This window comes from Papaver somniferum, chromosome 3 (assembly GCF_003573695.1).
Source record: "Papaver somniferum cultivar HN1 chromosome 3, ASM357369v1, whole genome shotgun sequence".
Lineage (NCBI taxonomy): Eukaryota > Viridiplantae > Streptophyta > Magnoliopsida > Ranunculales > Papaveraceae > Papaver > Papaver somniferum.
In genome coordinates this window covers 118,823,185-118,836,118 of record NC_039360.1, presented here as the reverse complement: position 1 = coordinate 118,836,118, position 12,934 = coordinate 118,823,185, and the positions used below count along the sequence as shown (strand labels likewise).

At 37.8% G+C, this 12,934-nt stretch overlaps 2 protein-coding genes across 2 annotated transcripts; one reads left to right on the top strand and one right to left on the bottom strand.

Moving 5' to 3' along the window:
* The first annotated feature begins 2,177 nt into the window (after positions 1-2,177).
* On the top strand, positions 2,178-6,514 carry LOC113359896. The gene is made up of 5 exons (XM_026603464.1): positions 2,178-2,327; positions 2,382-3,224; positions 4,555-4,840; positions 4,954-5,693; positions 5,813-6,514. Exons 1-5 carry the CDS (start codon positions 2,178-2,180, stop codon positions 6,512-6,514), a joined length of 2,721 nt encoding a protein of 906 aa, XP_026459249.1.
* A 1,905-nt stretch (positions 6,515-8,419) lies between these two features.
* On the bottom strand, positions 8,420-9,298 carry LOC113357160 (peptidyl-prolyl cis-trans isomerase-like). The gene has a single exon (XM_026600458.1). The coding sequence runs from the start codon at positions 9,206-9,208 to the stop codon at positions 8,690-8,692; it is 519 nt and encodes a 172-aa protein (XP_026456243.1). The 5' UTR covers positions 9,209-9,298; the 3' UTR covers positions 8,420-8,689.
* Between the last annotated feature and the right edge of the window lie 3,636 nt (positions 9,299-12,934).

Here is a 12,934-nt window from a genome sequence, read left to right as displayed (position 1 = left end):
ACAGCTGCTGGATCATTGGAGATGGTCATAAAATCTTGATTTGGAGTTACAGATGGTCCCTGATTTGGAATCTCCTCCTACTCCTAAGTCTAGTGCCATTAATTTTCAGTCATACACATATGTTTATCAGACGTTCTCAGACTCAGGAGGTTGGAACTATGCCCTCATCTTCTCTCTTTCTGAAGCTCCAGTGGCCAGATTAATACTCAACATTTCTGTTCATACCCAGCATGAAGATAGAATGGTCTGGTCTCTTGAAAGGAATGGTGTATTCACTATTAAATCTGCTTATAAGAAGATGTTTGAAGAACAAAATATCATCCAATCAGTTGGGCAAAGAATGCAAACCATATTCAAGAAACTGTGGAAGTTGCCTATGTTACCAAGAATTACTTAATTCCTGTGGAAATGCCTAAAAGATATTCTTAAAACAAGAGATAAGCTGACTTATATTATTCAAAATGGTGACTATAGTTGTCCTCCGTGTGCTCAAACTTTTGAGATTTCTTCCCACAATATCCTTCATTGTAATATTTCTAGAGCTGTTTGGTTTGATGTTTTGGGTATTCACATTCAAGTTGGCACTAATATGGTTGAGTGGTTCTGCAGTTGGTTTGATAAATTTTTGAATCACAAGATACAACAAGAAGAAGTCTGTAAAATAGTTATAGTGGCTTGGTGTATTTGGTCATCAAGATGTGACACTGTGTTTAATAGTTTGAAGACTTCTCCAGATCCCATTATGATGCAAGATAGAGATTGAGCTTCTTAAGATAAAGCCCTCCATCTCAAAGAAATAGACAAGATAAATATAATCTTCACTGGTCTCCACCTCCTGTGGGCACTCATAAAATTAATGTTGATGGTTCTTTTCACTATTCTCATAAATCAAGTGGCATTGGACTTATAGTTTGTGATTTTTCAAGTACACACAGGGGTTCCAAATACATATATCTAGAAGCTGCTTGGAGTCCATAACAAGTGGAATGCAGAGGCTTATGGGAAGCAGTGCAGTGTGCAGAAGAAATGCACCTGGAAAGAGTACAATTTGAGCTGGACACGCAAATAGTAGCAGATACAGTAAACAAAGACAGTTTTAATGCAGACTGGAGGATCGTAACATGATTCTAGACATCAAAACAATTTTCAAAAATAATAATTTTTGGCACTATAGTTTTGTGCCTAAACGAAAAAATAAGATAGCAGAAATTTTAGCTAAGTTAGCAAGAGCCGGTCGTCTAAGTAGTGTTTGGCTATCTGCCATCTCTGGTGATATTTTATTTCAAGTTCAGGAAGATGCTAAAAATGTAAAGATTCCAAGTTAATCAATACATTCTTCTTGCTTCAAAAAAAATGATAGTTTTGATTTGGCTAAAAAATATGAACCATGAGGCAAATGTATATGCTTGGTTACCTTTCATTAGAAAGTATGGTTACATAGGTTATTGCAGTCCCAGTCAGTGACTAGAACATAAAAATTAAGATAATGGTGTGCCGAACTCTATAATTACTCCCACAAATCCAATTGAGAAGGTGTCTGTTGGACCTTGGCTGAGCCACATCCCGAAACACGAGATAAATTACATTCAGGTCATTTCATAATTGACACAATAAATTGTCGATGGGTCCAGTTAAAAAAGAAAAGGAAGGCCATTTTTGCCTTCCAAAAATTCTTCCTTTTCATAGTACATACTCATCGACAACCCGTACATACTCATCGACAACCCGAATAATGTCACTGGTTGTTCTTCTCCTCTCAGTCATTAAACCCCATTAACAGTTGTTCAGCTTTGATAGTCTGTCACGTCTCCAAGTTTGGATGCCCTTAGTCTCGATTGCCTGTCTTAATCCTTAGAAATCTTTTAACCAATTCAGGTTTTATCGTTATATTCTTTAATTTGAAATTACTGCCGTGTGAGATGGACACACGTATAGGGCTGTAATAAGCTAGGTTTATTTTGTTAGGGTTTTTCTTCAGTATTTAAGACTCAATGATTGTAGAAGAGAGAGTTCAAGAAATAGAAAATTGAATCTGAGGTTGCACTCAGTTGAGTGTATATGTGTCTAAGCTTGATGTGTCCTTCCATGTTACTTTGTGTACTCTCATAGTCCCGTCAAGATCAAGCACGTTCTTGACAATTGGTATCACCCAAAATATCTTTTTCCTGTAACTTATAATGACTGGAGGTCCATCAATTAAAGTTGTGGATGCTACCACCAAGGAACTGACAACGATGATGCAAACTTTAACATATCTTCATAAAGAGGAGAGTATCGTTCATGCTACAGCTGCAAAAGAGCAACAAGAATCGCTGAACTCACTCATCGTTATCTCTAAATAAACACAACGCCAGTTCACTGCCTTGCTACTTCATCTTCAGAGATCTACTCCACCCACACCCCCAACACCACCTCTCTCTGACCAATTTGGTCCATCTCCTTCTACTTTTATACCAGATCATCAAATAGACTCATCCATCAAAACCCCTAAAATTGATTTTCCTAAATTTGATGGAGAGAATCCTAGAAGTTGGGTTCGTCGTTGGGAACGATTTTTTCAGCTCAAATCCGTTCCATCACTGCAAAAAACACAGTTTGCTTCTATTCACCTGATCGGGAAAGCTGAATCATGGTTCCATGATTATCAAACTGGTAAAACTTTCATCTCTTGGTCTGATTTTTCTTCTTCCCAGTGTGAACGATTTGAAAATCTAGCAAATGAAAACTTTGTGGGTTGTTTCAATAAATTAACTCAAATTAATTCTGTGGATGAATATTATGAAAAGTTTGAGCCTCTTAAAGATTTAATGCTTCAGCATAATCCCCACTATACTGAAGACTATTTTGTGATGAGCTTTTTGAGTGGTTTGAAGGAGGTTATTCGTATATCTGTTGAAATGCATAAGCCTACCACCTTATCCCAAGCTTACTACCTAGATCACTTACAAGAGAGTGCTCTAGCATCTCAGCATCAACAATTTCCAAAGTCTACTTCTTATAAACCACCCACAACAACCACTTATTTCAGTAAATATTCTCCACCCACACAGAAATCCACCTCCCCAACCACTCATACTGCTCCTATTGTACCCTCTCCACCAACACCAACCTCCCAGCTAACAAAATCCTTATATGTTCCACCACCCATTCGGCGCTTATCAAGAGAACAACAAGATAAGAGAAGGGCTCAGTGCCTGTGCTATAGTTACAGTGTCGTTGTTGTAGTAATTAAGATTCGAACTCTAAGACTTGTGAAGATTAAATTTAAACATTTTAAAAAAAAATGAGAGTTACTGGGACTAGGAGTCCACCGAATTCATAACATAAGGCTCAATTATTTATTCTCAACAATTATCGCTCAATAAATAAAACAACATGGACTCTTATTTTTTTTGCCAAGGTAGATTCTCAAAATATTAGTTATAAATCGTAAGCATGAGACATCAAACATCTAAGCAAGCATGACCTATCAAATAAATAATAACTAATTAATTCAAATCATAATTATATTTTAATTAGTGCAAAAGTCATATAGAAAATAAAATAAATTCACCAATGTATGAAGTTCGGCTTCCTCCGTCGACCCAGTGTTGGGGTTTAGCTTCTCATGATGAAAACACACTCAAAAATATAATTCATAGCTCAAATGGTGTTTTTATTGAAGAAATCTAATAATACAATGAATCTGCAACGTTGTATTGACGTTACAGAAGTCACCGTTACAAGAGTTGTTGCAAATTCAAAACAAGCGTTCCAAACTGACTGTTACGAGTACTGTTTATAAACGACAGTTCTCTGCGACCGTCAATAGGCGCCAAATGTTCTTCTTCTTCTTCTCTGCAGCAGCAGAGAAATCTGCTCTGCAACCCTCTGTTCTTCTCCCCAACTCTCGATGACCCGTTTATGTGATCCCAGCAGCCTATAAATACCCATTTGGACCGAGAATAAATCCCTATAACTCCAAATAATCTCGACAATCAACCAAAAATATTTTCTTTTACTTCCATGCAAGATACGAGATTCTTCTTTGCTATTTCAACTCCTCACGCAGCTGACTTGTGTTTACACACTCCAAAAACGTTCCTAGCACCTTTTAAATCGCAACCAACTGCTTCTTCCCACACGCAAACATAGCTGCACTCGGGACAGAGAAGGAAAAGAAAAACCGTGAAACCCTACTTCTCTGTTTTGCCAAAACTTCATGGATAACTCTGTTTATTTGATTCAATGTCCATTACCAAGCCTGTTTGATCGAAACAGGCCTAAACCAACCCGAAACCATGAGAAAGTCCAATAGAAAGCTCGTCCAAATCATAACCAGGTGACTTCGCCGGAGAAGATGAGCAATCCCGACCAAAAATATTGTTTACCTCCCAATCGTCGATATAGTCAATTCCAATCGAAACGAACACCACTACCAACCCTGTTTACTCCATTAGAGCAAACCCAATTAATTCCATCCCTTTAGTCTCCCTAAAACATGCCCAAATCATAAACCTTAATTCTGCCGGTTGAAAGCTTCTTTTCCCGCCAAATTTCTGAATTCAAACGAAGAAGGAGGAGGTTGCACTTATCCAGCCCTTTAGTCTCACTGAAGATGAACCTGAGACTACAGATCAACCACCTCCACCTGATGCTTCTACAGATTCCTTGGTTGAGTCCAACATGGAAATTTCTTTGCATGCTCTTACAGGGACAATGAGTGTTGACACTATTCGCATTCCAGGTTTACTTAAGCACAGAGTTGTGACTGTATTGGTTGACACTGGAAGCACTCACAGCTTCATTGACTCTGCACTTGTTAACCAACTGTCTGTGAAGTTCAACCCACAACACACATGTTGGTTACAGTAGCCAATGGAGCAAGAACTACTAGTGCTGGTGTATGCAAACAATTACAGTGGCATATGTAAGGTTATGATTTTCTTGGAGATTTAAAACTGCTCCCATTAGGGGATTGTGACATTGTCTTAGGAGAAGATTGGCTTTGTACATTGGGGGATGTGACATTTAATTTGTCCAAGCTCTCTATTTCATTCCTCCACAATTGTCAACTTATTACCCTACAAGGCTCTACATCCAAACCATCTCTAATGCTCATGAGTGGTAATACTCTGAGGAAATTCATTAACAAAACTTCACCTGCCTTAGTTTGTCAATTCTTTCACATTGACTCAACCCCAATACCAGAACCTATACCCCCCCCCCCCCCCCCCCCGCCCCAAGTGCACAACCTCATTGATGAGTTCAAAGATGTTTTCTCTGAACCTACTAACTTACCACCTACCAGAAGTTTGGATCACAAAATCCAACTCAAACTCAATACCCAACCCATCACTTTAAGGCCATTCAAATGCCCTGATATTCACAAATCAATGATGGAGTCCTTGGTGCAGGAGATGTTGAAGGCAGGCATAATTCAAGATAGCCAGAGCCCATTTGCTTCTCCAATACTTCTAGTGAAGAAAATGGACAACACTTGGAGGTTTTGTGTTGACTATAGGAATCTCAATGACATTACAATCAAAGATAAGTTTCCTATACCCATTATTGATGAATTGCTTGATGAATTACATGGTGCCACAATTTTTACTAAGCTAGATTTGAGGTCAGGGTATCATCAAATCAGATTCCATGAAGCTGATATCCATAAAACTGCATTTAGGACACATCATGGACATTATGAATTCAAAGTAATGCCATTTGGCTTAACTAATGCCCCTGCTGCATTTCAAGCTTTAATGAATTCTATTTTTGGTCCTCATCTCAGAAAATTCATCATTGTTTTCTTTGATGATATTCTAATTTATAGTGCCAACCTTCAAGCCATCTTCATCACCTTTCTACAGCTCTTACTCTCTTAAGACAACATCAATTATTTGCCAAATTTTCTAAATGCACTTTTTCTCAGTCCTCCTTACAATACTTAGGTCATATCATTACTGCTCAAGGGGTTGCAGCTGACCCTGAGAAGATTAAATGCATGCAAGATTGGCCAATTCCAACTAATTTGAAGCAACTCAGAGGGTTCTTAGGCCTTACTGGTTATTATAGAAAATTTGTAAGAGGATATGGCACTATTTGCAAGCCTCTCACTGACTTGCTCAAAAATAATTCTTTACATTGGTCTACATTAGCATTAGATGCATTTAATTCCCTTAAAACTGCCATGTGCACTACACCAGTTCTGGCCTTATCAGATTTTTCAAAACCCTTTGTAGTGGAGTCAGATGCTTGTTCTCATGGTGTTGGAGTTGTACTCATGAAAGATGGTAAAGCTATAGATTTCTTCAGCAATCCATTGGGCCCAAAGAATCTTGGGCTATCTACTTATGAAAAGGAGTTGTTAGTAGTGGTCATGGAAGTTACAAGATGGAGACATTACCTCTTAGACCATCACTCCTTCATCAACACAGACCAACAAAGCATTAAATGCTTCATGGAGCTAAAGATCACCACTGTCTTGCAACAAAGATGGCTCATGAAGCTTTTAGGTTCTGGTTATACAATATAAGAAGTGCATTGAAAACAAGGCTGCAGATGCACTTTCAAGGCTTCATTCAGATGATCACTCAGCTAGCTGCAATTCTGTGACACTTTCCACACCTATTTGGGCTCAAGAAGTCATCCAAAGCTATGATAATGACCAAACAGTCACTGCATTAATACCTCAGCTCTTACTCAACCTATATGCCATACCACACTACTCCTACAATGAGGGCATCCTTAGATACAATGGCAGAATCTATGTTGGTGAAGGCCATTAGTTAAGGAAGAAGCTACCGGAATTCATTCACTCATCTGCCATAGGGGGTCACTCAGGAATTCAAGGCAGTTATCAAAGTGCAAATATCTACTTTTACTGGAAGGGCCTCAAAAAAGATACCACAATATTTGTCAGCCATTGTCACACTTGCCAAAGAAACAAGGTGGAGCATGTTCACTCACCTGGCCTCCTCCAACCATTACCAATTCCTTCTCAAGCTTGGCAGCACATTTCCATGGACTTTATTGAAGGTCTTCCTCAATCCAACAAGAAGCATGTCATCATGGTAATTGTTGACAGGTTTACCAAATGTGCACATTTCATTGCCTTAACTCATGCATACACTGCTATAACTGTGGATCAAGAGTTTCTGCATCACATATTCAAGCTGCATGGCCTACCTGCTTCAATTGTCTCTGATAGAGACAAGGTTTTCACTAGCAATTTCTGGCAAGAACTTTTTAAATCTTTGGGCACCAGACTGCATATGAGCACTGCTTACGACCCACAGTCAGATGGTCAGACTGAAAGGGTAAATGCATGCTTAGAAGGATACTTAAGATGTATGTCAGGTCATAGGCCAAAGCACTGGAGCAAATGGATGTCACTTGCTGAGTGGTGATATAACACAAATTACCACTCCATTTTAAAAATGACCCCTTTTACTGCATTATATGACTATCTCCCTCCTCACATGGCTTTTCCTGTGGAGGTCACTTTATCAGTAGCAACTGTTGGAGACTATTTATAAGAGAGAGCAGCTATGCTAGACATTCTAAAAGAGACATTGTCCAAAAATCAGGAGAGGATGAAGATTTTTGCTGACAAGAAGAGAACTGATAGGTCATCTGAGGTAGGTGACTCTGTCTTTCTCAAGTTGCAACCCTACAGACAATCCTCCATGGCTCTCAGGCGCAATTTTAAACTCTCAGCTCGTTATTATGGACCATTTCAAGTGACACATCGAATTGGTAAGGTAGCTTACAGATTGGCTCTACCTGCTACATCCAAAATACACCCCGTGTTCCATGTTTCACAGTTGAAGAAAAAGAATGGATTGGCTGCCACCACTGCTCCTACACTACCCTTGACTGAAGCAGAAGGTGAGATTGTGCTCACACCTGTTGCAGCTTCGAATTTTCGCCAGGATATTGAACAAGGCTCCATGGTACCTCAAGTCTTAATCCAATGGTCTCACACCACACCAGATGATACAACATGGGAGGATGTTGCTAATGTCACTTCTCACTTTCCCAAGTTCAATCTTTGAGGACAAAGATTTTCTGAAGAGGAGGGTATTGTCACATCCCCAAGTTGGGCTGCCCTTAGTCTCGATTGCCTGTCTTAATCCTTAGCAATCTTTTAACCAATTTCTGTTTTACCGTTATCTTCTTTAATTTGAAATTACTATCGTGTGAGATGCACACACGTGTAGGGCACCCTTCAGTATTTAAGACTGAATGATAGTAGAAGAGAGAGTTCAAGAAATAGAAAATTGAATCTGAGGCTGGGCTCGGTTGTGCGTAGATGTGTCTAAGCTTGATGTATCCTTCCCCGTTACTCCGTGCACTCTCATAGTCCCGTCAAGATCAAGCACTTTCTTGACATAGTCATTGAACAAACTTAACAAACAAAAAACACCATGAAAATTGTTGCAAACATTTGTAATGTAATATTATAGTAACCGTCCATATAGGAGAACGGAAGATCAAAATAAGTAACTCAAACACACGAGTTTCATAATTAAAACCCAGTTACGTACTTAAACCCCTGATTTATTAAAAGATGATGAATAGTAGTAGTCCTTCTTCCCATTTTCAACTTCATTACAATAGCATTAGGGAGATAAAGACAAACATGAAAAAGAAGAGACCATAGATTTAATTAGGGGAATTAATGAGGTTGAGTGAGAATTTCCCCGATCTAACAAATTTGGCCGCAGTCAGCAACAACAACAGGAACCTTACACTTACCACTCTGAGATCCAACTTTCTCAATAGCTCTAACAACATCCATACCTTCCACAACTTGACCAAAAACTACATGTTTCCCATCAAGCCATTCAGTCTTATCAGTACAGATAAAGAACTGAGATCCATTGGTCCCAGGTCCAGAGTTTGCCATGGATAAGATCCCAGCTCCAGTGTGTTTCTTCACGAAGTTTTCATCAGCAAACTTGGCACCGTAGATCGATTCTCCGCCGGTACCATTTCCAGCAGTGAAATCACCTCCTTGGCACATGAACTCAGGAATCACTCTGTGGAAACCAGATCCTTTGTAGTGTAGAGGTTTTCCACATTTCCCCTTCCCTTTTTCTCCGGTACAAAGAGCTCTGAAGTTCTCAGCGGTACGAGGAACAACATCGGCAAAAAGCTCCATTACGATGCGTCCACCAGGCTTTCCACCGACTGTCATGTCGAAGTAAACCTTAGGGTTCGACATTTTCTTTCAAAGTAAAATGAAGGGATTGCTAAAATGCAGTGAGTAGTGATCAGTAGTAGGTAGTGAGTGAATGTAGTGAGGTTCTGATGCCCGTTATATAAGAATTTAGGAAGAATAACGTGTGTCGCGATTTGGATCAAGGTCTTTAACTTTCTCTTGTTTTGAATCATGGTCGTACAAAGTTTACTCGTGTGTGCAAACGGATATGGATAAGTTTTGGGGTTTTGTGATTGCAAGAGTGGGCTCGGTGACTATGGATTGTATTTAACCCTGATTAGATTTTGACTATACATGCCGGGACTTGAAAGCAGTTCTCATAATTTTCTGTAGCCAGCATGTGCAACTTGCGGGGGTATATGCTAATGCAATTGGTGGATCCAATTTGATATGCCAGTTCTTGTTTTAATGTCTTTTGGATGAGGGAGTGGACCTAAACATTTGTCTAAACCAGATTAACCGTGTAGAGTTTTAACTTTAAAGTGTCCGTTGCTGATAATTTAATTAAATTTTAGTTCTAGTGTAAGCGTGATTGATGAGCCCATTAATCGAAGTACCGGAGCTTTTTTTTTTGTTGTTGTTTAATCTAACGCCTGGTCTAGCAGATTAGCAGTGAATTTCTAGGTAAGAAACAAATTTGAAGTGTAGTGTTAGAAACCCTAGACCGATATAATAACATTTGGGATAGTGTTCTGATAGGGCAGATTCCATGGGCATGAATCCTTACAATTAAGTATTCAAAGGGATGCAGAAAGAAGGGGTAGCAGTAGAGGAACCGGTATCCTATTTTGCTTTTGGTTTTAATCATTATTAATATTCTTCTGATTCCCCGCTACTCTGTGCTCTTCTTCCTCCTCTTCTTCGGTGGTTCTAAGTTCCCTTTAGTGCAAAAGCAGAGATGCGCCATGTCTTACGATCATCTTTCTTTTCTTTTTTGAATGAATGATTGAGGACATAAACACACTGTGCAACATGTCCCCCTTACTCCACTATAGGTTTAGAATTTAGATCGTTACGCGGGAGGGGCATATAACTGGGCTTGCGAGAAAAAATTATAACTGGCTTAAGCCTACTTTTGGACTTATTTTAGCCCCACTTAAAATATAAAGGAAAACCTTTGATTTCTTGGCCTATCATGGTGGCATGGAATTTGAAGTATCAAACCACTAGGCTTGTTGTTTCATGATTGATTCCAAAAGATTAGGTGGCATGAATTTAGAACTTGGAATTCTACCTATCTTAAGAGCATCTTCGATTGTAATTTGGAGCACATCTTATGTGTAAATATTATTTTACGCATGTGATATCAAATTCTCCTCAAATTAATGAGGTTAAAGAAAAACATCTCCAACCATAAACTTATTTTATTAGTAGGAAAAAATTAAAAACCACTGGTTTAAAATAAGATATTTTATCTTTCTATTAATAACTCTAGATTTTCGTGACAATAACGTTTACATCCTATAAAAGAACCTCATAAACTAAAGGATGACTTAAAGGATGTATAAATAAGCGTTGCATACCTCGCATTTAGATTTGATCCTCACGCTCGCATTGGAGAAGGATTTTTATTACTCCCTCCGTCCTATTTTAATTGCCTAAATTGGATTTTGCAAAAACTTGAAAGAAATTCAAATTACTTCCACATACACCATCGATCTTCCAAATTGTTTGTTTAATATACTAGTTTTCATATCCTAGTTTTTGTTTCTTTCTTGATAATAAGAAAATTTTAATGGGAAATATACCAATTTTTTGGAACAATTTTGCTAAAGAAAACACAATTTAGGCAAGTAAAATAGGACGGAGGGAGTACAAACTAATTAAACCTTATGTGGCCTAATAAATGGAAATTGAATATGTTCCTTTAGAGATGCTTTAAGACTTTCTTTTATAAAAATTTCAACGCGCAAAAAAACATATGAGAGTATTCATCAAATTTAGGTTACATGTCATGGCAGTCTAAGATGTATGCTAGTATCCCATCACGAAGGGTACGTAAGAGATTTCACCTAATCAGGATACTCTCCTCTCCGACCAATATTACGAGAATACTAATAGTGGGCTTCTCACAACAACGGTTAAGTAGCACTTCAAAGGAATGAGTTTGTAAGAATACAAGATTTACTATTTATAATGTCCAAGGTATGTTTGGACAACAAGGAATTACCAAATCCGAAAATCCTAAAGATATGCAATAAATATATATTTTTTTCATTTTGCTCTTTTCCAACTTGTAACATATTTCCCGAAATCTCTCTTGGATGACAACCAATATTAGCTAGTATACAACATATACTTCACTAAATAGTTACAAGTGATACGCTTATCCTTTGGGATACAAAAAACATATAATTTCGAATATCTAAAAGATATTTAGAGTATTTTGGTTATGGGATCTCTCCCTGAGTATCAAGGAAAAGACTTGAACCTTAAGTAATAATATTTTAGTACATGTTCTAATATATTATCTCGACATCTTTTAATATTACCTCATCTTCACTACCCAAGCAAACCCTAAAGTAATAGACAAAACGAAAATGCAGACTTGGATAAACTAAGATCGGTTCTACTAGAGATCCATGGGACGGTTCTAGTAGAGATCCATGGGGTAGTCTTTGTAGAGATCCTTACTAAGGGATCCGTCTTACTAGAGATCCTTAGGATCAGTATTAGTAAAGATCCTTGTTTTAAGTGATCAGTCCGAGAATAAGATCTTTTGACTATTTTTCAACTACAAACCACGTTTCGCATGTCTACGTCCTTGAACTATGAGAACATAATTTTCTAGGTACGGAATCAATCTGAAAGTTCAACACACTAAATAATAATGAAGTACCTAATAATGTTATGTTGAATCTACGAAGCCCGGTAGATAAACCATACTTCATGACCCCATATACTAGACAATTTGATCATAATAAAATGATCGATCCACCAATATTAGAGACATGTAAATAAACTTTGTATATTATATTTTATATCTAAACGACTTGAAAGAAACGTAGATAGAAGTGGAACAAGTCAAGTCTGTGTTGCTAACCTTGAACGGAAGGATAATGTGTTTGTTGATGTCTATACGTCTTCAAGTTCTTCGGAGTAAAACAAGAGAGCCTCAACATTTCTTTTGTTCCTAGTCTAACCTAATGAAGTTTACTCTAGTAATTAAATCGAGTAGCTTCGATATTTGGAACTAAAATATGAAAACAAAACTTAACATGACAACGCTTAGCGGGTTCAACCAAGCGATGCTTTAATAATTTCCACCTTAATGAATTTTAATACCAAAATTTTTGCATAGGGAGAGTACAATAACTAAAAGACAGATATTACATTGTTGTTGATGGTGGATTTTAGTTCAGGACTAAAATTGTAAGACCCTGTATTTAATGTGCCGTCGTTATGCAAAGAAACAAAGCCATTTAAAAGTAATGAGTGCCCATGCCTCTTTACTTACATATGTATTGAGCAATTCAGTATATTTACATATATATATATATATATATATATATATATAATTTATCCAGAATGGTGCGCGCAGCAACAATCCCAAATATTTTATAAATTTTATCTTCCACTAGCATTACTCACTAATGCATGGCATGTCGAGTATTTATTATATGCCATGTTCCCCAACCGAACTCTTAATATTGACATGACATGACAATTAATGTTCGCTCGCAGCTGAGTAGCATGAATTTCCCGAAGTGTCAGGATTAAGATGTGCGC